The 26,897-nt window shown below is 35.8% G+C and overlaps 2 protein-coding genes across 4 annotated transcripts; one reads left to right on the top strand and one right to left on the bottom strand.

Moving 5' to 3' along the window:
- Nucleotides 1–6,346: 6,346 nt before the first annotated feature.
- Nucleotides 6,347–11,795, bottom strand: ftr85 (finTRIM family, member 85). Its single transcript, XM_079889088.1, has 6 exons — nucleotides 11,390–11,795; nucleotides 9,911–10,006; nucleotides 9,524–9,757; nucleotides 9,281–9,440; nucleotides 7,544–7,603; nucleotides 6,347–7,438 (listed from the first exon to the last, which is right to left on the bottom strand). Exons 1-6 carry the CDS (start codon nucleotides 11,726–11,728, stop codon nucleotides 6,906–6,908), a joined length of 1,422 nt encoding a protein of 473 aa, XP_079745214.1. The 5' UTR covers nucleotides 11,729–11,795; the 3' UTR covers nucleotides 6,347–6,905.
- Nucleotides 11,796–14,256: 2,461 nt separating this feature from the next.
- Nucleotides 14,257–24,549, top strand: sirt5 (sirtuin 5). 3 transcript variants are annotated; one of them, XM_079889098.1, is made up of 10 exons: nucleotides 14,257–14,849; nucleotides 17,527–17,649; nucleotides 17,755–17,888; nucleotides 19,208–19,279; nucleotides 19,441–19,594; nucleotides 19,799–19,886; nucleotides 19,994–20,047; nucleotides 22,397–22,520; nucleotides 23,573–23,688; nucleotides 23,899–24,549. In XM_079889098.1, the coding sequence occupies exons 2-10, from the start codon at nucleotides 17,550–17,552 to the stop codon at nucleotides 23,969–23,971; spliced, it is 915 nt and encodes a 304-aa protein (XP_079745224.1). In that variant the 5' UTR covers nucleotides 14,257–14,849; nucleotides 17,527–17,549; the 3' UTR covers nucleotides 23,972–24,549. The 3 variants fall into 3 exon arrangements, with proteins under 3 accessions (XP_079745224.1, XP_079745225.1, XP_079745223.1); XM_079889099.1 differs by having other exon boundaries at nucleotides 14,606–14,849; nucleotides 17,532–17,649; XM_079889097.1 differs by lacking the exon at nucleotides 14,257–14,849 and adding an exon at nucleotides 17,407–17,473 and having other exon boundaries at nucleotides 17,565–17,649.
- The last annotated feature ends 2,348 nt before the right edge of the window (nucleotides 24,550–26,897 follow it).

Here is a 26,897-nt window from a genome sequence, read left to right as displayed (position 1 = left end):
TGTGCGCTGTTCAGGGTCTTTTTGACCCACATTTCTGACTTTCATTCATGGGGATAACATGGATAATTTGACATGGTTAAGTGTTTTTAAAAGATTTTTGCCCATCTTTTGGAAAATGCTGTTCTAAAAGTAACAATTTATCACTTTAACCAGTAGATGGCTGCAGAGCACCACTATTTGCTATTTGACTAACTGAAAGACATCTTTTCACAAGTTTTTCCAGTTGTACTCATATCTACATATAATGAAATCACAATTATAATAATAAAAGTTACTTTTTGTCAAAGTTTAGGCACTTTTTGTACTGAAAAAAGTTTTCTGTTTTTCAGTAATGTTATATTATGATTAGAATCAAATGAATTTGATCAATGGACAAAATTCATCCTCAAAATCAGAAACAACACAGAACACACAGACAGAAATGAAGTGGCACACTTTAAATTTGTAGAATTATATGAAAAACATATGTTTGAAATAAATGATAAACTCTAAAAACTCCAACTTTTCTCTTTGTAACATCCTGATCAGGTTTGATTCTAATCATAATGAAACATTATTGAAAAACTGATTTTTTTTCAGTACAAAAACTGCCAAACTTTGACAAAAAGTAACTTTTATTGTTATAATTGTGATTTCATTATATGTAGATATGAATCTAACTGGAAAAACTTGTGAAAAGATGTCTTTTAGTTTGAAACTTTTAGTACTTTTAGAGCTCTGCAGCCATCTACTGGTTAAAGTGATTTTTTTTTTTTTTTTTTTTTACTTTTAAAACTGCATTTTCCAAGATTTGGCCAAAAATCTTACACTAAACCATGTCAAATTATCCATGTTATCCCCATGAATGAAAGTTAGAAATGTGGGTATTTTATAAGGCAAATTTTTTATATATTTTTTTTCTTTTTGGAGAATTTTTCTTTTCTTTTTTGAACATTTTGTGGAGTAAAAATGTCCAAATGTAGAGTAAAAACATTAATAAACTGAGTAAAATTACATTTGTTTAATATATATATATTGTTACAAAATAACATTTTGTTGCCTGGGGTCTCTCAGACCCCAAACAGCCTGACTGTAAACCGCAAACGAACAGCGCACAAGGGTGTTGTGGAAAAAAGTTGTGGAACATAGTGCAGAACAAAGTGCAGCCATAACAGGGCATTGTGTATCAAAAAGTTAAATGAAAATAAATAAATACAAATAAATAGAATGAAGAAAAAAATATATCTATATAGAGATGTCATTTAAAGGGTTAAGTTGTGTTTATGCACAAAACAAGACCAATAAACTTGATTTATTAACCTATTAACACAGTATACCCCATTTTCCCATGATATATGTACTTACAAGGCATTTGCCCACCGGCAACTATAGTTGCCGCTTGGACTTTTGACTAAGTATACAAAAAACTATAGATCTCTTGTAAGATTTGTTTTGTTTGGCTGATTCTAGAGACCTTCATGATTATGTAGATATATATATGTCAACAAAAAATACTTATTAGTAACATGAAAATGACCTTTCTTTGGGAGGGTTTGCCTTCGCCCTGCTTCCTGGAAGTAGGGGTAGGAAGTTGACAGCCTCATGTGACAGGGAGGAAGTGAATACCTTTTTTTTTTTCTTGAAATGCTTTATTTGGTTGTTTGCTTGCATTTCATTGAGAAATAAAACATGGACAACATCTAGAAAAATATTTACAAAAGGAAAATGACAACTATGTACTGCGGCAACTATAGTTGCCGGTGGGCTTAAATGGGTTAACACACAACACATTTTTTTATTATTCATACCACAACAGTAAATAAGTGTTTAACTGTCACCCCCCTTTTTGAGAATAGACATGAAAATGCACTATCCAAACTTAAATGATTGTAATTCAAGAATGCTTTGGAATATAGACTTATGTTTGGTCTTGCCTTAAAGAAGACACTTAGCAGATTGCTGAAGTGAAACTATGAAAAAGTATGAAAAACTAAAACTTATGTAAGTTTAAATTGACTGTAATTCAAATGTACTGTACTTAATTTCTTATTTTATATAAAATATATCATTTACTAAATATTTTTCACTCTAAAATTATTATAAAATCAAAGACATATATCTAACCATAAAGTTGAAGCTCCAATGAAATTTTGTTTAGGGACTGAAACAAAAATAGCCACCGTTTTCTTGATGCATTCTCCTGTAACAAATGGACTACTTCCACAATACTTCCGTGTTCTACTTATTACATCTCGGGAGTTTCCGGTTCAGCATTTAACTCACCTACATACATGAGAACGTAGATTATCACTATGTTTAAAACAATTAATCATGTTCTCTGCGTTAACATGAATTATATTGAACCTGCTGAAATGCTCCTATAAGTATATTTTCTTTCCAACTGTGCATTCTGAATAATAAATAGGCTAAATATAAACCAACTAACCTGCAGCAGTCCACTGCTCTCATTAACAGTGTGTTTTTCTTTTACTGATCATATTTCATACCTGTTGAGTTTACATTTTTAAATTAATTTGACTAATAAAAAGGATTACTTGTGTGCGCTGATGCTTTTATTCCATTTTTATTCCATTTTTATTCCATGCTTTTAAAATAGTTGAATGAATGAATGAATGAATGAATGAATGAATGAATGAATGCGCGGTACATGCCTATAACGATTTTAAATAGGCTAGGCTATTTAATTCATTTTAAACAGTAACGCACACAGCGTAGAGGAGAATGACAGTCAACTTACTAAGCAAGCATTTCAGGCATAAACATGTAAACAGTAAAAAGATTGACAATGAAAAATAACACAATATAAATTAATATATTTAATTAAAATGAATAAATGTTCGTACTGATGTTATTCATCAGGTCTCACACACTTCACACCCTGTGGTGAAATAGCCTATCTTTAACAGCATTGTTTAAAAATGAGTGTCGAAAATTCTCTATAAAATTTTGTAAAGATCTTTCAAAATCAAAGGGATTACAATATGAATCTTTATTAAAAGAAATGACCTGTATTAATTGTCTCTCCAAATGATACAGAGAAAGAAATTCTATACTTGTTAAGAGAACAACTAATTTCATATGGAAAAGGCTAAAGGGGCTTATGTTAGGTCTAGGGCCAAATGCCGGGGGAGAAAAAAACCTCATACTTTTTCAATTTGGAAAAAACTTTTTCTGTTTATTTGTAGTCACAAGACATATGTTTACATCACATTTAGAAAGAATGATCATTTCTACAAATATGTTACCAAAAATACGAACTGATGAGCTTTAGCACTCTCTCCCAATACAGTTATATTTTCAGTCAGAGAAACAGAGGAAGCTCTCGAAAAACCAGAGCTGCTTTATTTCATGACATATGTGGAGCTAAATATGGATATCAGACAGTCCGGTATAAAGAGACGTTAGAGATGGGTGGTATGAACAAAGATCCATATCACGGTATTTTTCAAAATTATACCGGTTTCACGGTAGCCTAGAGCTGGTAAGTCCCGCCCATCCGTAAAACCCCGCTGGACCTCTAGGTTGAAAAATCGTCAATGCAAGTGAATGGGAGAAAATAATTATTTTCTGGTCGTTTGAATTGTGCCATGAATGTGAACATATGTTGTCTGTGAATTTTTTATATAATTTTTCATGTTACGAGTTTGACAGTATATGGTATGATTCTTCGGCAGTTGTGGAAAAGACATAACGTGAAAGACTACATGTCGCTTATGTGACGTCACCCCATAAAGTTGACTTACCCGTGGTTTTCGCCAACCTTAACGATTTTGTCCTCTCCCTGAAAGAAGCATAGACAGTATAAGAAGGGGAAAGAAGGCGGTGAAGTGCACCAAAGACACAGCCATGTTTAGCGGGATCCGTGAGCTAGTGTCCGTGTGCGAGTGGTGGTGACGTTTCAAACGCGTCGAAAGCAGCGAAGAGTTGTAGTCCACAAAGTGCTCTCACACAAAGTCTACCCGTATCAAACTTCTACCCGCTAAATTGTAGCATTCTTTACACGAAAAATTATTTAAAAAATTCACAGACAACATATGTTCACATTCATGGCACAATTCAAACGGGACCAGAAAATAATTATTTTCTCCCATTCACTTGCATTGACGATTTTTCAACCTAGAGGTCCAGTGGGGTTAGCGGAAGGGGCGGGACTTGACGGTATTTTATTTTTTCAAGCATGACTGGGTGTTACCTACAGTCTATGGGTGTTACCACATTTTCTGCTGATTGAGAGAGGAAATACTGCAGTATGACTTAGATTTTTCTCTATTTTTCTGTCATGAGTGAATATTGTAGAAAAATCCACACTAGTGTAAATACAGTTTTGCATAAAATTATGCTATTTACAAAGAGGTGCCAGCAGGAGGCGCTGTAGGCGAACATAAACAGTGGTTTCCCCGGTAACGGCTGTACCATAGACTGTAAAAAATAGGGCTGTACACAAAGCAGCGCGGTGCTGATAAACGCTGCTTTTTCAGGAAAGATAAAGAAAGATTAAATTTAAATAACATCAAAAAATTTTCTAAAGACAGTCAGTTAGAATTCGTATGATATGATTAATTTAAAGTCGGCATGAAACGGAAGTTGCGATCGTCTTTTGTTCCGAAGTGATGTACTTTTCGAACAAGAAAAAAAATGTAGGGTGGGACCATAGACTGTAAACAAGTAATAAAAACTCAGTGAGTGTTTTAGCGCAATTTTCTCACCTCATGGGATCACAACACTAAGAGATAGTAAATCTTTTCCTGGATTTTTTTTGTGCGTTCCCGAGATTAGACCTTCCTTAACATAATGCCGAAAACCCGAAGTCTCTAGGTGGTCTGGTTGAGGAGTAGATAGAAGTGCAAGATTGGTGCGCAGAGACGCACAGAACAGAAATCATGAGTTAACAATCGCAATTTGTCCGGTGGAAAATTGCGCTAAAAATGGACAAAGCGTCTGTGACGTCACCCATAGACTTTCTCAAGAACGGTTTTGAAGCCGTTTATGGGGGGTATGGGCGGCGCCATCTTGGAAAATCTTGGGAAATCCTAACCCCGCCCACCTTATGCCAATCCATATATGGGTAAAGGACGCAGCGCGCGTCACTCAGCTCGCTCTGCTACTCCGGTTATCTCTGTGTATATTTTAGGCAACGAAATATGTTATAAAACACCACACTAACTCTTTTCGTTTTCATTTAAAGAAATCTTAAACATTATAGCCACACAAATGTGGTTCAGGCAACGCGTATTGATTATATTCACTGCACATAACGTTTGCCTATTTATAACAAAACAAAATATAAAACACACCTGCCTCTTTTCGTTTTAAATATAAAATAAAAACATTAAACATTTTAATATGGTCCAGGCAATATGTGCATTTGTACTAAACAACAGATTTTGCAGTAAACAACATTACAGATCATCTTCGTTGTATTAACATTTAAAATGACAAAACTCATCCCAGTCTATTTTTGTTAAATTTCAGTTTTATCATTATTAGCCATTATAAAAGTATAAGTAAAAGGTACAAGAAGCTATACAAATAAAGCAAACAATTCAGTCAAACATCAGCGCTCTAGTCTAACGTTAACCATACAACGGTAAAGTTTTTACTTATAAAGTTATGAAACTTCCCCTCAGCCAAAACGATTGGCCAGGGAACAAATTATAGATTCACGAGACCAAAAATCGCCCGTTAGATATACACAAGACGAATTATATCTCATATTTAACCACTACAGAGACGCCAGAGTCACCGGCAAACATCAGAACGACTAGCCGAGGAAAGGCTGTTCCAGGTGGGGTACATGAGCGCCGAGCGCCCGGTCATCGCTGGATCTCACAACTGGATAAAATTTTCATAAATCTTTATAAATAAACCACAGATTTGAGCTTTAAACAACTACATTCTCGCCTGAAAAACTCTTAAAACTACATTTCATGATACAGAAACAGTAGTATTATATTTCAACTGTGTAAAAAATGGCGCTTCTTATGTTGTCATTCTCCTTGGCGCAGCCTATGCTCGTTATCAGCTGTCAATCAAGCTGTCAATCAAAGTTAACCATGCCCTTATTTGTCATACATTTTATATCTAAATACTATCTAAACTAATGAGTTAGAAAAAAAATTCACCCCCCTCACAGTTGTCAGGCACTCGGAACCTATCGAAAAATACAATAAAAGTTCATGGGACCAACCTGTAAAAACATGAATTTATGCTGTGAAAATGGACATTTTAACATGGGGGCTATGGACATGTGCTCCCTTTTGGGACCTTCCCCTAGCGGATTTTCGATGTATTGCAGTTTTTTGCACTTCCGGGTAGGCTTCATTTTTCCCTATGCATTTTTCAGATTAGAATGTTGCCGCTTGGGTGGGACTTGATTTTGTCCATGGGGAATTGATTGGATGGTTGTGGTGTGCTATTGGTCAGTCTCATATGAATGACAGGTTGTCCCACCCTCACGCCAGTAAACACATCATCAGAGAAGAGATGTTGCTCTAAGAGGGAGGGGAAGTCATTTTGATTAAGGATTACGAGGGCACATAAATTGAAAAAATATATATATATAAATATTATTATGTGCACAGAAAAATTAATCATATAATAAATCTGCAATATTCCATAAGATTTAAAAATGGCTAACTTCGATTTCATGGTGACTTTAAAATAAAATAAAAACATAATGATGAAAGTCCACCCCTAACCCTGTGTAGTGTACAAAATTATACGAATTAGCCACTAATTAGCTAAAATGTAAATTAGTTATGAAATGCCATAAGAGTGTTAGTCATTTATATTAGATTCTCGATCCATCCCTGTATAGCACTGGTATATGGACATGGATATCACAATACAAGCAAACTTACGTTAATAACAACTGCTCGGGCACTAAATTAATTCATTTTCTGCCATTAAAGTGGATAGCAAAGTCTCACACTGGACCCAGTGTTAATTCTGAAGCCAGGATAGAGGGGTTGAGCAAATGCAGTCTGAATTTTGTGGATGAGATTCATTGAGTCTGTGATGCTGTAAAATGCCAAAATCCCTGCCGAGAAATCGACATAAACGCCAACCCTGTGAGCCCACTGCATTTTGGGAACCTTAGTTTCCTTTCCACAGTGCCAGAATATGTAGGTATCCTCAGAGCACACCAGACTCCACGACTGGGCGTTGTGTCCAAATGCACACTGGGTACTCTTTCCTTTCCTGCTAATATCCTCATAGGACACTGCGATGTGCACAGGACCCTTCCCGCTCCACTCGGCCTCGAAGTAACAACGGCCGGTCACGCTCTCTCTGCACAGAACCTGGCTATAGTTATCAAACCTCTCTGGGTGGTCAGGAACGGACAGAGATGTTTTGATGAACGTCACCTCTCCACTCTCTGAGCAAACGCTGAGGTTTCTGTGAGCGGTGTTCAGGTCTAGAGTCAGGGGACCCGAATCTGAAATCCAGAGACACAAGATATGAATTAACTTGACAGTTTCTCTGTTGACGATTGTACTGATTTCTTGTTGCATGTGTGTGAGGGTGTGACTGTGTTACTTACATTCCAAGAACTCCTCCCTGACTTTGGGTTCAGGGGTAGGAATAAATTTGAGGTTTGACACTAACAAGGCAAAATATAATCAGTGCAAGCATTTTTAACATTCATGCTTATTGTACTTCAACTAATTTCAGTTTCTTTTATTATTTATAGTATATGGAATACTTGCATGTATTTACTGAATCCGGTATGAAATAGATACTCACAATTATTCTATAATAAATAGTATGTGAAACACACTTTATAAACATTTCAAACAATACAGTATTGTCGTCAACCTTGTCAACGATTGTCAACCTCTTCAATGACAATGACAATCACATGACAGTCTCATTTAGGATTCAGCTTTCAACTCACTTGTTCTTTTTCATTTTAAATCAATAATTTTTCCATTTAATTTGTAAATAAATAAACACATTATTATTTCATGTTAATTGTTTTAAACAATAGTATGCAACATTGTGCCTGTTGTGTTAAAGGTGCAGTAAGCAATTTCTGAGAAGCACTTGATATTTGAAATCAACCCAAACAAGCACACTCACTTTATTGCTCCGCCCCCAAAATGCACAAACACGTAATGCAAGAGTAGATGTCTCTTTATCATAGCTAAAATGAGCAAAATAATGCTTTGCCAAAAATAAACCGAAAATGACGAACAAATGACAAGGAAAAATTAACACAGTATAAGAGTATATTCAAGCAAGAGTTAGTTGTTGGTCTCCATCAGCAGCAGCAGCTCCAGACAAACAATAACACTCAAAACTATCCTGTTAGCTAACATTACAACAACAGCAGGTTCTGTGAAACTGAAAAACCAATGTTACTCATGTATGAAGCAGAAACAACGTAACCTCTGCATTCTGTTTTCAGGCCTTACCGCCTAGGTCTCCAGCGCTTGAAAGCTTTTCTTATTAAAGGGATAGTTCACCCAAAAATGAAAATTAGCCCATGATTTACTCACCCTGAAGCCACCCTAGGTGTATATGACATTATTCTATCAGACGAATACAATCGGAGTTATATTAAAAAATGTCCTGGCTCTTCCAAGCTTTATAATGGGAGTGAATAGGTATATTTTTTTGGGAGTCCATCAAAGCACATCCATCCATGATAAAAGTGCTCCACGCGTCTCTGGGAGGGGGTTAATAAAGACCTTCTGAAGTGAAACGATACGTTCATGTAAGAAAAATATCCATTTTTAAAACTTTATCGACTAAAATAACTAGCTTCCAGCAGACGGCCGTATGCATCGATTTACGGCAAAATACTAAACCATGAACTTGGCTCACAACGTAATGACGAACGCGGCTGCCCAGCCCTGTTTGTTTTAACCGTAATAGGCATCAAAGCTTACACAACTCCTACATCCTACGTCATACACTTACATTGTCAAGTGTTACTCTTCTGCCACACTTGCGTAGGCCGTATGCCGGAAGCTAGTTATTTTCATCTGATCATAACCCTTCTTTTTCCAGTGATATTCCTCTGACATTTTCTCTTTTGTAATGTCTCTCAGCCATCTCCCTCTTTCTCACTCTCTCTCATCCCCCGTCATGAGTGGACACGCCCCCTACTGCTGATTGGCTATTGTGTTGTGCTGCTCAGTTTGATCCACTTTCAACAGCGTTTCTCAGAAATTGCTTACTGCACCATCCAAGTATTCTATGCAGATATACTGCAGGAACAGTAAGAATAGTATAGTTAGCATGCTATTCCAAACATAATCATTTGACGACTCACCTTTTTTTGATAATTTCTCCATTTTTTTCTGGCATAGATCTTTAATGTCCTGACTCAGAACTGTGAGTTTTCTTGACACCATATCGAAACAGAAGTCTGGATTGGCTAGAACTGCAGGAGAGGTCATCAACTCTGGCAGACTACACAGTGTTTCATAACTCTAAGGAATAGATTTAAATAAACTCTTAGATAGAAATCACAGATGACAAGTACCCAAGTGGTACCCAAAAGCACTGATGTTACCTTGAGGAACTGAGTTTTATCATCAAGGCGTGCAATCGTGTCGTATTCAGCATCTCTCCTCTTGAACTCTGAGATCTCCTGCTCTAGTTTCTCCATAAATCCATGTGCCTCGTCTAATTCCGTCTGCTCCTTCGCTTTGATCATCTCCGTCGTCTCAAAACACAGAGCTTCAATGGACTGAATCAGCTCAGTGAAGATCTTCTCCGTATCCTCCACCGCTGCCTGGGCAGAGCTCTTTTTGACAACATACAGAACCAGAGAAGTGATGAGTCCAAGAGTGCAAAACCTTTCTGCCCATAATGGGTCTCTTACTTATAAGTTGATAACCCACACCATCCCGCTTCTCCATCAGGACTTTCCACGTCCTCCTGGCAGGAATGAACTCACCCTGAGGGACAGTACGGCCTGACTCAGATCCTGTAGCTCCGTCTCGCGCTCCTTTATGACCTGCTGGAATCTCCTCTGTGACTGCTTAAGCTCTTGCTGCAGACCAGAGATGATACACATTACACACATAAAGAAACATTCATATAGCCTGGAAATCCAGACCTAAATCTGAAAGATTAATGGTCTGGCATCGACTAATGAAAATCGGCCAGCTCGAGGGGCGGCACCAAGCATGCATTTGAAAATCTCACTGCATGCAATTGGATAACACTACGACCAATCACAACAAGCCCCATACGCTTAGCTACGAGCGGAGCTAACTTAACTGGTAGATTAGACTCTTGCCGTATACGGTCGGCAAAACAGCAAAAACGCCCTTCTTGCAAAGGAATGATTCGAGCGCCGTCTTCAAACAACTGGTGTTAATCCATAGCCATCTTGCAATGTTTACTAATGACTTTGACGTCACAGCGCTGTCGTCATCTGATTGGCTCGCCTCTGGCCCGCCTATATCAGATAACCCGATGTGATTGGTGCTGCTCGGATACAAGGGCATATTTAATGAGCATCATTACTCGACGCCAGAGTAACTCGCTGAGCAAATTCAACTTGTGCTCTCGCGAGAACTCTGGATTTCCAGGGTAACATTCATACACTCTTAGAAAACAAAAAATGTTCAGTGGGGTTCTATTTTAAATTTTAAAATGACTTAATTTTAATTAAACATTTATGCCACAAAGTTTATTAAGAGGTTATTGAATTTTTTCATAGTGATAAAGTATGTTTTAAATAAATTAAAATAAAATTAATCAATTAAATAGAATAAATCCATAAAATTATGTCATGATGGGATCCCCTAAAAGGGTATATATATAAAGCAACTGACAGAATAGGGTTCTATATATATAGAACCTTTTCTTAAGAGTCTAAAATAACATTTTAGGAACACACCTCTTCTGTGATGAACATGTTTTTAATTTCTGATTAAAATTAATTTTGATATATATTGAGGCATAATATCACAAATCAAAAGATGTCCTTTTATCATATGGAAAAAGCCTAAATATGAGGATGGAACTCTTGATTTTTTTTATTATGGGGGGGGGGGGGGGATTATGTGACACTGAAGACTGGAGTAATGGCTGCTGAAAATTCAGATTTGCCATCACCAGAAAAATATACAATTTACAATATATTCATAGGCAGTTATTTTAATCATTTTCAAAAAATGTTTTACTAAGTATACTTTATCTTTCCTTAAGCTAAATACTTGGTTTTATTTTATCTAACACAATTATATTAATACATTTGAGGATTAGTGTTGAAATATGTTTGAGGGTCAATGTATATTCACTGATCTTGATCAGCTTACTACTGACTTATTCATGAACGTAAATAGAAAAGTTGATCCTCTTATTAGGATAAGTTATTACACAGTTTTAGCATCACATTTAAAGTCAGATGAGAAGTCAGACACACCTCACAGAACATGACGAGGTCCTGCTTTTCTTTTGCAAAGTCTTCATCATTCTTAACTCCAGGTATGGTGTTGGAACGGATTCCAGTATGTCTCAGTCTCTCAACAACTTCAGCAAACAGAGTGTTTTTGTTGAGTGCGGGTCTCGGGGAGAAAGTTTGCCTGCACTGTGGACAGCTGCACAACTTCCTCTGGTTCTTCTGCTCCCAGAAGATCTTAATGCACTCCATGCAGTAGTTGTGTCCACAAGGAATGGTTACGGGGTCTCGCAGGAGTTCCATACAGATGGGACAGCTGAACTGCTCCTGGTTGACAAAAATACCAGCCTCTTCTTCTGCCATAGTTAAAGTAAAAGACACAGACTGTCCACAGCAGCTTTGTGTGTGGAGACAGTATGGCGTTTACTTCAAGTGCCTCCCACTAGTAGTGACTGTATGGGGATTGTAATGGGAGGAGTTCATTGTGTAATGTGTGTCACTGTGTGGTCATGTTTCAGAGGAGTCACAGGCTTTATTAAGTCACTATTAGATCATTGTTGTTGTTGTTTTGAAAATAATATTTCCATCTTTAATTCAAAAAGCACTGATACACAGCTTTAACCACACAAGCAAAGCTTCTGGAAAGATGATCCAGGGATCATGGTGGTTCCAATGCATGTCTGTTCATGTCCACTGATGAATGAGTGCACAGTGACTATGTCTCACAAGATGTTTTCTGGTTTATGTTTGCACTATTTATAGGAAAAAATAAGGGTGTGGATATTTGATAAGTATGCACAGGGTGTGTGTAGCCTATCTATCTATCTATCTATCTATCTATCTATCTATCTATCTATCTATCTATCTATCTATCTATCTATCTATCTATCTATCTATCTGTTTGTCTGTTTGTCTGTCAAAAGGCATTCCTTTTTTAATCAGCTTTAAGGGGTTGGAAAAAATGGTCAAACCGTTTTGAATGCCGAGAAAACAAGCAATTTGTGAATTATAAGGAATAAATAATATATGGGTGATTCTCCAACTAGAAGCACTTTTGGCACTGTGAGTTTATGTAAAATTCACTCTCTTAAAACACTCTTAAAACAATCTTCCTAGCTTCATTCATTTGTCTTCTAACACAATATAACAGTGGGCAGTTTTAGAATTCCATGGATTATTATTATTTTTAACAGTTTTTCTGAAGAGCCATGTCATTTCCACCACTTTTCAATTTATGTATTTTATTACAATATAATATTGTAAAATTGTTATATAAGAGTATCTGTCAACAACATCAGTGGCTACCTAATCATGTAACAAAATAAATCTTAATACTTCATGAACTTAATGCATTTTCATTTAAAGTTGCTAAATGCCACGGGTTGCCACGAGTTGGGATTTTTGCCTACAGCATCTCATTTTTGCTCAGGTCTATGTTTATTATAAGTCACTCACACATATATTGTAAGTAATGAACTATTACTACTTATTTTAAAATACATTTAGATCCACATCATTGGTTATTCTTATTTTTTTTTCTTAAAAACTGTAGTGGTGGAAAGTGGTGGAAATGACGGTTTATGGTGGAAAGATTGTTTCTGTTTATTTTTACTTAAATTGCCAGTCCAAAATATTTTTAACCATGTATTTTATTATTTAACATATATGAGTTGAACAGTATACCTAATAGTTTTAAAAATAATGATTACAAATGATATGCAAATTATATAAACCTGCTCAAAACATTCATATAAATATAGATAAATAAAAATACATTTAGAGTGTACTGGAATGGTGATATATATAGTTCTCAGTCCAAAAGCACAAATATGTCATGAGAACATGCCAAAAGCGCATGGAAGTGGAAATGACATTTTAGCAGTTTTTCTGCAATATTAGCACACCCTCATGTCAGGCTTAGCTACTTTTGGACTTATTATGTTGTTTACTCGTAATAAACATAAATACATTATTTTCATATTTGTTGTACATAATTCAACCGAACTACAGCCAAGGTGGAAATGACGCTGAATAAAAATATTCTGTATAAAAGCTTGACTTACCTTGATTTATTTTCTTGTGCTGAAGAGCACATGTGCCTGAAGTTTCATCTTCAACTAATACGTCCTTTTCACTATTATTTCCATGATTACCAAGTAAATAAAATATTTAAGGTGGATCTATTAAAGTGGATTTTGTTGAGGGAGGTGGAAATGACGGAAAACCTGGGGACAGACGTATTTCATTCCAAAAATAGTTTAAAATTATGATATACATATGGAATTTCGATGGTATGATATTATTTTATTTATCCTTAAGACAAACATGTTAAAAAATATTTTTAAATCGATCCTTTAATAGAATTTTCTAACATTCAAAGAGGGCCAGTCTGGGTTGGGGACAAGCATAAAACTGCAAAATCTGCTAATAAACAGCCATGCAAAAGCATTTTTAAAAGAAAAAAGGGGCAAGATTTGGTGGTTACTGTGATGTTGGAGCATGAACTTCATAATGACAGTTTATTTGTGCACTTGTTTGTTTATTTATTTACAAAAAAAGGCCAGGGACAACAAAAGTGCCTGTAGTTGGAGAATCACCCATATATGGATAACAGATAGGCACATGGGCTTTATACACATCTTTTATAACCAAAATTTTAATATTAAATTCACTTTAACACACCGGGCTATCGATGAAATCACCATCTTTATAATTCAAGCTTCTTTGTGACTGACAATAATATTACTCCACACTAGAGGCCGCTCTCGTCGTCACAACAACCCATCGTCGTCACTACCGGTGAGTTCTTCTCAAAAAAATTAGATTAAAATGGGCGGGGTGTAGCGGCCCAGACGGTCAAGTTAGTACAATGTGTATAAATAATCATTTTCATATTTTAAATCACCACTTTGTAATATCAATTTATTGGCTATTAGTTCCTCAGTGTGATTATTCAGGTGCAAATTATTTTCCAAACCGATGCTGAAGCAGCGCATAGACGCGTGGTAACAGTTACTTTTCTCCGCGTTGGCACGATCGGACCAATAACAGTCGAATGTAATTACTGTGGTAAGGAATTTCTAAAATAATTTTATAGAAATAACTGTGGCGGATTTTTCTGTTTGTTTGTCAGATAACAATCAATGAAATTATCTCGTTTCAATTTTTATATTTCATAGTGTACATGTATCGTTAATAACCAAATAAATGTTCACGAAATTGAATGTGACTCAATGGGCGACTGAGCTTTCTGAGCCACCAAACACCCCTTGGTGGTGATATGATGTGAAAGCTAATAATAACATTTGCCGTCGCGTGGTTCATGTTGTGCGTACAGTTCTGCTTCTGTCTAAAAGCCGATGGCAGCGCACCCGTCCTCCTTTGGCTCAATCAGGGCTCAATACAGAAACTGAGTGGATGTAACAAATACACATTTTATATTCTGCTGAACTCTGTGTGACAGAAGGCAGCGCAACATACGCAGGTAAACCTTTCCCTTCACTCTGTTAGACGAGAGTTGTGCGTTTATGTGGCAAAGCATCAGCATTTATTGCACACTTACTGCTGCTTTGTTGATGTTTGACCCATCAAGTGTTTGTCAAGCTACAAATGAGTTAAACCGTCTTATAGCCTACTTGAACTATTTTGCACTTAAACTTGCAAAAGCACCTCTGCAGAGCAGTGGTCACTTTTATAAGGTCCTTCAAGGTCCACATATGTTTATTAAAGTTTGACCTATTGCACCACCAGAGTTCTGTTCTCTTTTCATATTTCTGTCATCCTGCAATTTGAATTGATACAAAAAGTGATAATTTGGGCAATTTATGTAGTTTATTAGATAAGTGGAAATTATGGCATACTCATAAATATGACATACTAAACTAAGTCATAATTATGAGATTAAAAAGTAAAAATTGTTTTCTGTCACAATTATGACTCAGCATGTCATAATTTAGACTGTCATAATCTTTTAATTAGTATGTTATAATTATGACTTAGAATGTCATAATTTCTACTTTTTAGTGCTGTCAAATCGATTATTCGTGATTAATCACACCTTACATAAAAGTTATATATATATATATATATACACACACACACACACACACACACACACACACACACACACACACACACACACATATTATTTATTTACAAACTTTTATGTTAGATGTGATTAATCGATTTGACAGCACTACATTTTTATTCTCATAATTATGATTTATTTTTTTTTGTGGCAGAAATTGGCTTTTATAGCCATGCGTCTCGTACACGAGGTGATAATTGTAACTTCTTAAAAAATGAATAAGCTTGTGTTGTGTTATTAAGGAAGTCTGCATGTTAAAGCAGTATCATACCGGATATTCAAAGATATTCTCAAGTACTTTATTATTGATTATAACTTATAGATTATAGAACTTATACATTATTTTTATTAACTATAATTGATTAGTTACACATTGTCAAGAACATTAACAGGATGCCTAACAGGATGAACCTTAACATTTTGTATATAAATAATTTCATTCAGACTTGAAATTAAAGCTTGCATTGATTTGGGTGTCAATTTTTTTAAGTTCGGGTGTAATTCAAATAAAATCAATACTTACAGATGTTTGTTGTTGTTTTACATCAATAATACTTCACCTAAAGGATGATGTCATAACATAAAAATAAAGTGATGGAAAGTAAAATTCACTATAAAAGAAAACAAACTAAAACTTTTATCCAATAGAAATAGTTTTATGCTCAGTTGTTTCCTTTATGGTCTTTTAATGTAATTAATTGAATTCATAAAACTTTAACTTTTTAATCAAACTTTTAGAATGTGAACAAATAAAAATTTAACAAGAGGATATTGCATAATCACGGTTGCTGCACAATGGAGGGTTTTTAATATACAGTGCAGGCCAAAAGTTTGGACACATTACTATTTTTAATGTTTTTGAAAGAAGTTTCTTCTGCTCATCAAGCCTGCATTTATTTGATCAAAAATACAGAAAAAAATGTAATATTGTAATATATTATTACAATTTAAAATAATTGGTTTTCAATTTATTATACTTTAAATTATCTGAATTTTTCTGAATTAAGCTGAATTTTCAGGATTATTACTCCAGTCTATCAAATGATCCTTTAGAAATCATTCTAATATGATGATTCATTATCAAAGTTGGAAACAGTTTTGCTGCTTAATATTTTTTCATAACCTGTGATACTTTTTTAGGATACTTTGATGAATAAAAAAAAAGAAAAAGAAAAAAGAAAAGAAAAAAAAAGAAGCAAATGTTTTCAAGATAGAAATCTTTTATAACAACAATATACACTACTGGTCAGTAATTTGGGGTCAGTAATTTTTTTCTTTCTTTTTTTTAAAATAAATCAATAATTTTATTCAGCAAGGATGTGTTAAATTGATAAAAAGTGATAATAAAGAAGATTTATATTAAAAAAACATTTTTTTTTTTTTTTTGAATAAATGCAGTTCTTTTTAACCTTTTATTCATCAAATATATTAGGCAGCAGAACTGTTTCCAACACTCATAATAAATCAGAACATTAGAATGATTTCTAAAGGATCATGTGATTGACTGGATGTCACATGTGACACTGAAGACTGGAGTAATGATCCTGAAAATTCAGCTTTGCATCACCGAAATAAATGATAATTTAAAGTATAATAAATTGAAAACCAATTATTTTAAATTGTAATAATATATCACAATATTAATTTTTTTTCTGTATTTTTGATCAAATAAATGCAGGCTTGATGAGCAGAAGAAACTTCTTTCAAAAACATTAAAAATAGTAATGTGTCCAAACTTTTGGCCTGCACTGTACATGCATACATACACACACGTGTGTATATATATATATATTTCGGTCATCATTTCTTTTAACCAAACCTTTTATTTTGGGTCATACAGAGAAAAAAATCACTTTGTTAGAATATGAATGGAAGAAGGATATCAGTCCAGAATTTCCCATATGGAATTTCCCAACCTGTAAAACTAGTTTTAGGACATGCCTCCTTTTAAGCGAGCAGCTACTTACAGAAAGAGGAAGTGCTGCAATCTCATTCTCTTGTTCTGTGTATCATATCTACTGGTGAGTACATTGCATTTTGGGTTATTTTATAGGTATACTTTTTGATTTTCTAGTGCAGCGTGACATTTAACCCTCAATGATTGTGCGGCAGTTGGCCTGTAGGGGTTTGACCTCTCACCTGTGTGCGGCAGTCAGAATGAACTGGAGATCTCAAAAGATGGCCCGACCAAGCTCAAGTAGGACACTAGCACTTTGAGGAGATTGCTGAAAAGATTTTAATGCCTGTTAATTAATGTTAATGCCTGTGAACTAAATGATTTGCAATTTGTATTTATTTGCAGATTTAACAAAATTTCGTAAGGAGTTTGAGAAAGCAAAGCACATTGCTATCATTACGGGGGCTGGAGTGAGTGCAGAGAGTGGCGTACCAACCTTTAGAGGACAGGGGGGCTACTGGAGGAAATGGCAGGCACAGGTAACACACACACACACACACGTTGGGTACCCATGTTTTATGGGGACTCTCCATAGACATAATGATTTTACACTGTAAAAAACTGTACATTCTATCGCCCTACACTAACCTTACCCCTAAACCTACCCGTTACAGAAAACTTTCTGCATTTTTGCATTTTCAAAAAAAATCCCTTAGTATGATTCATAAGCTGTTTTCCTCATGGGGATCCTTGAGGACAAGGATTTTGGATATTGGCATCTTTGTGGGGATCATTTTGTCCCTATACCATAGGGATTGCCAGGACCACACACACACACACACACACACACACACACAATATTTGCAATGTGTATCTGTAGACAATATAGAAAAAAAGAAGGTTAAAATAGTTCCTCTATTAGCAAGCTGTTTTAGCATATATTAACAAAATCTGACTTATACCAAGTTTTTTTTTTTTGTTTTTTTTTTGCTGAGGGACACTGTTGATATTATAAAGGCAGCTGTATATATTTTTTTATGTAAAAATTCCATTTATACTGTGAGAGTGATATATTAAATTTAATAATATTTAGATAACTAAATAAATTAAATAATAATTAAATAATAATCAATAAATAAATATCATTATACTAAAACAAATTGTTAAAATATCATCTGAAAAATATATTTTTTAAATATTTAAAAAGATTTTAGAAAAAGATTTAGAAAAAAAAAATTACATTTAGTAAATGTAAAAAATAATTCTATGTATAATTATATGCATATTTCAGAGTACACTAACTTTGAAGGCCCTAAAAAGACATTTTCCAATAAATATTATTAATAATAATCTGTATATGTGCCTGAGGCTTGAGTAACAGTGAGTACAAGGAGTAACCAAGCTCTGTTTCACAACATAAGTAAGCCTAAATGCACTTCTCAATAAAGGGATTGGTTGAATCTCATTGAATCTGTGTGAGACTTTAAAAAGCAGTGGAAAAGTTGCAGTAGTAGGGTACCCGTGTATATTCAACTGCATGTCTTCTCTTCAATTTATGCTTCAGTATTATATACAAATGGGCCTGTAAAAGATAGTTTACATGTTGCATTGTAAATAATGACTGTAAACTTTGAATGTCTATTTGACAGATCTAACCAAATCTATCAGGCTTCCTATAACAGAGCACATAAACAGTAACCTACTGTAGTCACAACACATGTACGCAAGTAAACATTAATAATAATAAATAAATAAAAAATTGTGGAGATGGAATGTGTAAATGTTTTTTTTTTTTTTTTTTTTTGGTTTTCCTTTAAAATGACCATCTCTTGGTCTTTCACCTCTCGTTGTCTTTCAGGACTTGGCAACCCCTGAAGCTTTCTCTCGAGATCCTTCTTTAGTGTGGGAATTTTACCATTACAGGCGTGAGGTGGGTCACACATTACTGACTAAATGGCTACCAATATCATAATGGCATTTTTTTTCCTTTCAGTGACCAATTCACTTTAGTAATTATACATTTGATAATGTGGTCAAATAGAAATACTTGGATTAAGTTAATTATTAAATTAGACTTGCTAATATATGCAGGTAATGCGCAGTAAGATGCCGAACCCAGCACACCTGGCTATAGCGGAGTGTGAGTCCCGTCTCAGCCAGCAGGGGCGCTCTGTTGTGATCATCACTCAGAACATCGATGAACTGCACCATCGCGCTGGTTCCAAACACGTCTATGAGATCCACGGTGAGACGACAGCTACTCAAACCAGGCCTGGATCATGTCACCATTATAGTACATTTATTTTTGGCTAAAATCTGATTAACAGAACTGAAAATGATTGGTCATCCATTTGGAGGGTGTCCCATCTTTCTTTCCATACAATCAATCCTTCTAATTTTGGTTCTTCTCTTCAACTGATATCTCTCTCTTTTGTCTATGTCTCTCTAGGTAGTCTATTTAAAACTCGCTGCATGAGCTGTGGAGAAGTCAAAGCCAACCACAAGAGTCCAATCTGCCCTGCTCTGGAGGGGAAAGGGTAGAGCTCACGCAAACACATCACCATTATTTGATCAAATATTTAAACCACAAGAGACTGCACTCTCCTTATATGCTCCTTATTGTCTTTCTTTTTCCAATCCTCAGAGAGCCTGACCCCAAAGCCAAGGATGCCAGAATACCAGTTGAGGACCTGCCCAGGTTTGCGAGCGTGTTTGTAGTTAAAGATAGGATTGGCAATTTCAGAGAGGCTAGCTTTAAAAGCATAAGATCCCACCCTCCCTTCAGAGCGTCTCCAAAGCCACGCCTCCTTCAGAACACATAAATGCGTACAGCGGAGTAGGGCTGTAGTCAACCAAAGAAATGCTTAGTCGACCAAAGTCATGTCCTGCGCAACGATTAGTCGACTAAAAAAAAAAAAAAAGACGCGATGTTTTGACATTTATTAAACATTAATTTAAAAAAAAACCTTTATTAAACAATTGTCATAGAGCATTTATAAAACAACAACGAAAAAAATCAAGAATACTTAAAACTATAATAATAATACAATTCTTTGAAAATTAAGTGATTTTTTTTAACTGCAAAGTGAGGAGCTATAGTGACAGTCACAATCGCGCACCTGACGAGCGATGCCGCGCTGATGGACCATAGACTATAAAAAAAAAGAGTGACTGACATGTAACTGTTATGCACATAAATCACTGTCTCACACACATACTCTCAGAGTAATATTAAGTTACTGCATAATGCATTTTCAACTAGCAGAATAGTACAGAATCACGATACACAGTCTCACTTGTAGCCATGTCTTTTAACTATTATAATATTTCGAAGGGCAAAAATAGGAACTTTTAATTGAGCTCCTCAGCTCCACTCACGCCCCGCCTCTTTGCCCATTTTCTGTTATCCGGGGGTGACGCAAGGCCAAGATGGCGACGGCCGGCTCCGCCCACTTTAGGCTTCAAAAATGCTCTTCAGAAACCTACGGGTGACGTCACGGTCACTACGTCCATATTTTTTTACAGTCTATGGTTTTAACTGAATGAATACAGCAAAACTACCTATATTCCTTACTGAGCGCGAAGCAGCAGTGCAGCCAGCCACAGGTGCGGTTCCCGAGTGTTCTACGTGATGCGCTAAACTGTGGCGCTGTTACAAAATAGCCTAAATTAAAGCATTTAAAGTTGGGGATAAAACATAGGCTAATTATATTTAGAATACAGTAATATATAACTGCTTATAAAGGAATAAATATCAAGGAGTAAATCAATGAAAATTTCTTTATTGGTGAAAAAAAAAAAAATGCGACTGGTCGACCAATGAGAATGTCAGTCGACCAAGACGGCATCGACCGATTAGTCGACTAAACGACTAAAGTTGACAGCCCTACAGCGGAGTCTGCAAAGCTTCACGAGATGAGAGACGGCGTGAAACTACCTCATGTCTCAAAGCACATAACATTACAATAATAATGAACGTAAACAACTTACAGAGCTTTGACTTGTACCACCTGACTGCTGCAGATTTATTTTTGGCGTTGATAGTGTTGAAATAGAAACGCATAAATCTCCAAAAAAACAGCTCCAATAGAACGTCACGGGTTGCCATTTTGTAATTACGGTTATGATATGGCATGAATGTAGCATAAGATTGTTGTTTTGGTTCAAGAGGAACTGTAAATGGCGGCTGCTGTTTGTTTACGGCGCCCGGTGACTGTGCTTCTAAAACTCTTCATAGCCTCATGAAACGTGATGATGACGTGTGATGCTTGCGCGAGCAGGTGCGCGGAGGTATGGAAGTACATATGTTGACAAGCAGGTAGGACATCATATGGTTGGACAGACATATTTGCTCCTAAAACTTTCACAGAAGATATGTACATTAATGAAGATATGTTTGAATATTTAGACCACTTCTATTATTGATTGCTATCAGGATGTGAAGAGTTTCAAACAGTATAATAAAAACTGTTTATTAAAACAAATTGCCTAACCTACTTTTAAATGCAGATCAGTAGAGCGTGATGATAGGTCAGAAATTGCGGCACTTTGTAAAATGTAGCTCTTTTGGGTAAATATTTAATAAACATATAAAACAGCCGTAATTGTTGTTATAATATTTCATACAACTCTTAGACTGCTTCCACTAAAAACTCTTCAGAGTTTCTTTGCCCACTCCTGCCTACAAATCAGGAATTATGTCTTGTGCCGCAATAAATCTAATCAGATACTGGTGTAATGCAAACCTCTGGTTTGCTTTACTGTAAACATATTGTAAGGTTGTTTAATGTAGAGAAGGAGGGATGGAGGCTAGTCATGTAATACGAAATTAGGACTGTTTTGATCCAAGAAACCTCAAAAACATTATAGACTTCAGGGGTAAATTATGTAATGCACACACACGCACGCACGCACACACACACACACATGCATAATAATGTAATCAAGCTTTTGAGACTAGTAACACCTTTTTTCCAACAGTGGGCAGCAGATATCCATGTGTCTATTAATGCTTCAAAGATGTTAGTTTTGCACTTTGTGTTTTTAGGTGTGAAAAGCGTGGCTGTAATGGCTTACTGAGGCCTCATGTGGTTTGGTTCGGAGAGACTTTAGATTCAGATATTCTCACCGCTGTGGAGGAGGAGCTGGAAAAGTGTGATCTCTGCTTAGTGGTGAGTGACCACACATGAATGCATAAAACTGAAATTACTTAGTGAGCTGCATACCCAGAAAGCATTTTTGGGCTTCAAAACTGTGACAGAAGCTATGCTGCAACATTATTCTGCCTTCTATCATACCTTATTTCAAAGAAATCCAAAATTAGCATCTCATTACATGCATTTTTAGTTGACTGAAGACTCCACTGGAATCAATTAGTGGAGATCAGTTATAGTCAGAAATGACGTTAATTTAAGTTTCATGAACTTCCAGTGAGTCATATGTTGATTCAGTTAACTTAATTCAGTGAAGGATTCATCAGACTGATTCAAATCAGTAAAATGAATCAATTAAAGAAGCTGCTCAAATGAGTCATTTGTCCGTGAATCGGACTTTGCTGAGTTTGTTTTTGTGTGCAGTCTTTTTATTTCCTCGCATTCAGTTCTGCAAGTTTTGCAAATCAAGACTGAAAAAATACATTCACAAATCGGGTACATTTTGGGTAAAATGTTTTTTTCCTTACAGGAAACATAATAGAATAGAATATTATATAGAAATCATACTCATAAAATGATTACCGATTAACATATTAGTTTGTTTTAACCAGTATATGGCCCACTTCTATTTGTTAGATGCTGTGATAGTTAAAAGAAGAAGAAGAAGTGTTGTTTATATAGCGCCTTTCCGTAGCTCATGGTCACTTTACATTGTACAATACATTTACAAACCTACACACACATTGCAAACACAAAAGGACACATATAGCCACATTATCCAAAATGCATGTTAAATAGATATGTTTTTAGTCTTGATGGTTGCCACAGATGAGGTATTACGAAGTGTAGGGGGTTAAGTTAGAATGCCGCCTAAGAAGGTAGCTGCCTATTTTTTAGGCTCTAAGAGAGCTCACTAGGTTTTAGAACAGAGCATAAGTGTCTGCCTAAAACATTTACTACACAATCTCATCAGTTCCAAACACAGATGTGTGTTTTTTGACAGCTTTACGTAAATAATTTGTCATCTCCAACTGTATTCTGTGTGCGTCACATTGTTTTCCTGTCTCCAGGTGGGCACCTCCTCCATAGTTTACCCAGCGGCCATGTTCGCTCCTCAGGTGGCGGGTAGAGGAGTGCCTGTAGCTGAATTCAACATGGAGTGCACACCTGCTACTAAGGGCTTTAAGTAAGACACACTATTACACAAACTATCTCTTTACATGAGTCATAGAGATGCCTCTCAGTCAGCCCATTTAAGAGGAAAACGCATAGATGCTCTAGCGCACACAAGCTTTCACATGCGCATGGACTCTAAGTGACACATTTGAGCAAACAATGAACCATTGAAATTGAACACCTGTGTGTGGTTTATTTGAGATGTGTTTCTCACCAACAGATATCACTTTGAGGGTCCTTGTGGCACCACACTGCCTCCCGCCCTGGAGCGGCACGAGAGCGAGGCCATTTAAGGAGAAAGAAGGCATGACCCATCCGTTCATGCCCACTGCGTTTAGCACTTGAGAGCACATGAACAGGGACTGGTTCATGCCTTCATGTGATTGGTTTTCCTATGGCTTGTTTGCACGGCTGTGAAGATTTACAGCAAAATTTGGCCTAAATAATGTCTTTACTTGGCCTATTTGGCAGCATTTTGTGAAAGTTGTGTTATTGGCCGAGGTTCTTCTTAGTAGATTTGTTCCAGTTGAGAAACTTCTGGGTAGATCATTTACAGTGTTCCCACAGTCATGGAAAACCTGGAAAAAAACAGATGATTTTATAATTGTAATTTCCAATCAAGGAAAAGACAAGGAAATTGAACGTCTTGAAAACTTATGGAAAGTTCTATCATGAGTGATTTGTTTTACATGATCCGCTGTAAAATATTGAATCATCTAGAAATAACTGGTTGGAAAAATTATGGAAATTCATTGGTCAAATGTTTTTAGAACCCTGAACATATAGGACTAGAGGCCAGTGAAATGCATTTATTTTAAATGAAATGACCATAAAATAAAGTGTTCAATGGCATATGAGCCTGATGATTGATTATCCTTTAAATTATTTGGTTTGAGTTAGTTTTTCCAGATAAAAATTATGATTGAGATTTAAAATATGATTTAAAAAAGCTGTAGGTTTGCTGTATTTGTTTGTAGACTTGCACAGTTTGTACAATTAAATTTTATGATAATATTTTATGTCTAATATAATATAAATATTTTTATTATGGTTATAATAAAATAAATTACAATATTTTAATTATTATTATTAGTATTGATAAATAAAACCAAATAAAGTAAAATTACTATTGTAATATTTCAGTGTAAGTATTAAAAAAGAATAACATTTTAATAATTTTATTTTACAGTACAGATATCAAAGTCAATAGGCGAGTGTGTGTTTGTTTGTGTGTCTGTTTTAGCACACGCACCCTGTGGCATTGGGTCACCTTGATTCTGTCTAGTCCAATGCCAGATTCCATGATTTCCAGCAGGAAGTCTCTCTCTCACGCTCTCTCTTTCCCTCTCTCTCTCATTGTCATTACTTGTACAACCAAGCAGCAGAAAAGATGCATTTTATTTTACACCTCTTGGTCCAACTAGGGTGTTCTGCTTACCTGTGTATACAAATTCACGCTTGCATGTTAACACAGGACTGTGGAATAATGCTGAGTGAGTCGCTTGACTTATTTGATTTACAAATTTGTGCAACAGAATGCATGTTTGTGTATAAGAAATTGAATGTGTCTTCAGCTACACTGTTTAAAATGCTTTTTTTGTTGGTATTTATATGTGTGAGATTGGTGGGGGGTGGGGGTTACGTCTGTGTTTGTAAATGATAAATGAGTGTGTAGTTTTGAGGTGTGTAACCGATAGTGTGTGTGCATCTGGTCTCCTGGAGAGAGAGGCTCATTAGTTTCTGAGGCGATGAGAGAGGTCTGCTCCAAAAATAACACGCACCATTTCCTGTCCATTAAACCACAATTTCACACCAATCTGAGCTTAACGACGTACGCGCGCGCGCATGCACAATAAATATCTCCCCCGACATACGCTTAGCCTCTAAAATCCTCTGAGACCCAAAACATCAATCCTACACACACATACACGCACGGTCCCATTACATATCGATTTCACACCAATCTGAGCGTCTCCCCAGTCTGGGCTTGTTGGAGGACAGGGATAGGGCGATGCAGGAGGATAAGGATGGACTAATGGATACAAGGACGATGCAAGTGGGAGAGACGTATGGTGTGATATGGCTCTTGTTGTTTTTCTGCATAATTGAACTTTTTCATATTTTGCCTTTTTTTATTATTAATTCCTGGATGATCTAGACAGTTCGCACATCACTGAAAACTGGAAATAACAGGACATTTAAAAATGATCATTTCTAGGCCTAGAAAATCATTAAGTCATTCATATTAATAAATCATTGGAAAGACAATTGAAATCTCTATTGTGAATATTAATTTTATTATTATTATCTACTCCAAAACATTTAATCAGCTAGAAATTCTGAGTGAAGTATAGAATTGTGTGTGTATGTGTGAGAGAGAAGTCTCTGTAACATGGTTTTAAAGTTGGCAAGAAATCACAATTAACCGTTTATTTTCTTAATACGTATTAATTATCTGGTTGTGATTGTTCCATCAATGCATTTTTTTTTTTAAATGACCACATAATCTTTAATAAAAATAACATTACTTACTGTAATATGACAGACTTCTCTGTCGACGTTTGCAAGGTCGCACTGTAGCCAGTTGCATTCAGATCTGTCTCCATTCTGATATGAAATGCTCACAATCCAATCAATTACCAATAATCAATCTATGAAATCAAGTCCCACTCTACATTTTTTTTCTTGTTTGATAATCCGTTTCACTCGGACATATGTATTGGAAGTTAAGTTGGCCACAATTTCCATTTCATGCAAGCTTTAAAAATCCCTGCCAAGTCATCATTAGAGGCTGAAAAAAATCATGGAAATTCCCTGATAAATTAGTGTGGGAACTCTGAATCTAGGTCTGAAGAGCTGTGAAGTTGAACTGAGGAAAAAAAGCAGATGCACTATCAGGCCTCAGAAAGACGTTTTCTTTCAAATAAGACAACCATAAAATATTAAAATAAAGTGTCTGTGGGTTTCAATATATGTGATTAAAAGTTGATGAGTGCAGAGAAGGGTGTAGTCCAGGTTAGGACGAGGTCCGGCAATCACATGTGCTCCCCTCATGGTCTGGCGACTTCTTGATCTCAACTTCCCTTTGACAGGTCCTAGAAGGGAATGTTAGGGGATTCTTACTGCACGCTTTATTTTCCCCTTTTTAATGTTATGTTCCTTTTATTTAAATTAAATGGCTCTCTGAGCCACAAGGGCATCATTAAGGAAGAATGGATC

Source organism: Squalius cephalus, assembly GCF_949319135.1.
Source record: "Squalius cephalus genome assembly, chromosome: 12".
Taxonomy (NCBI): domain Eukaryota; kingdom Metazoa; phylum Chordata; class Actinopteri; order Cypriniformes; family Leuciscidae; genus Squalius; species Squalius cephalus.
Note: the sequence above shows the minus strand (reverse complement) of the source record. Positions and strands in the feature narration are given on the sequence as shown.

Excerpts from the sequence above, each read along its gene's own strand:
- sirt5 (XM_079889098.1), top strand. The coding sequence starts at position 17,550 with ATGATTGTGCGGCAGTTGGCCTGTAGGGGTTTGACCTCTCACCTGTGT. Across the intron at positions 19,280-19,440 it reads TTTACCATTACAGGCGTGAG|GTAATGCGCAGTAAGATGCC; the intron begins GTGGGTCACACA and ends TAATATATGCAG. Across the intron at positions 23,689-23,898 it reads CCTGCTACTAAGGGCTTTAA|ATATCACTTTGAGGGTCCTT; the intron begins GTAAGACACACT and ends TCTCACCAACAG.
- ftr85 (XM_079889088.1), bottom strand. The coding sequence starts at position 11,728 with ATGGCAGAAGAAGAGGCTGGTATTTTTGTCAACCAGGAGCAGTTCAGC. Across the intron at positions 10,007-11,389 it reads ACCTCGTCATGTTCTGTGAG|CAAGAGCTTAAGCAGTCACA; the intron begins GTGTGTCTGACT and ends TCTGGTCTGCAG. Across the intron at positions 9,441-9,523 it reads ATAAAACTCAGTTCCTCAAG|AGTTATGAAACACTGTGTAG; the intron begins GTAACATCAGTG and ends TCTATTCCTTAG.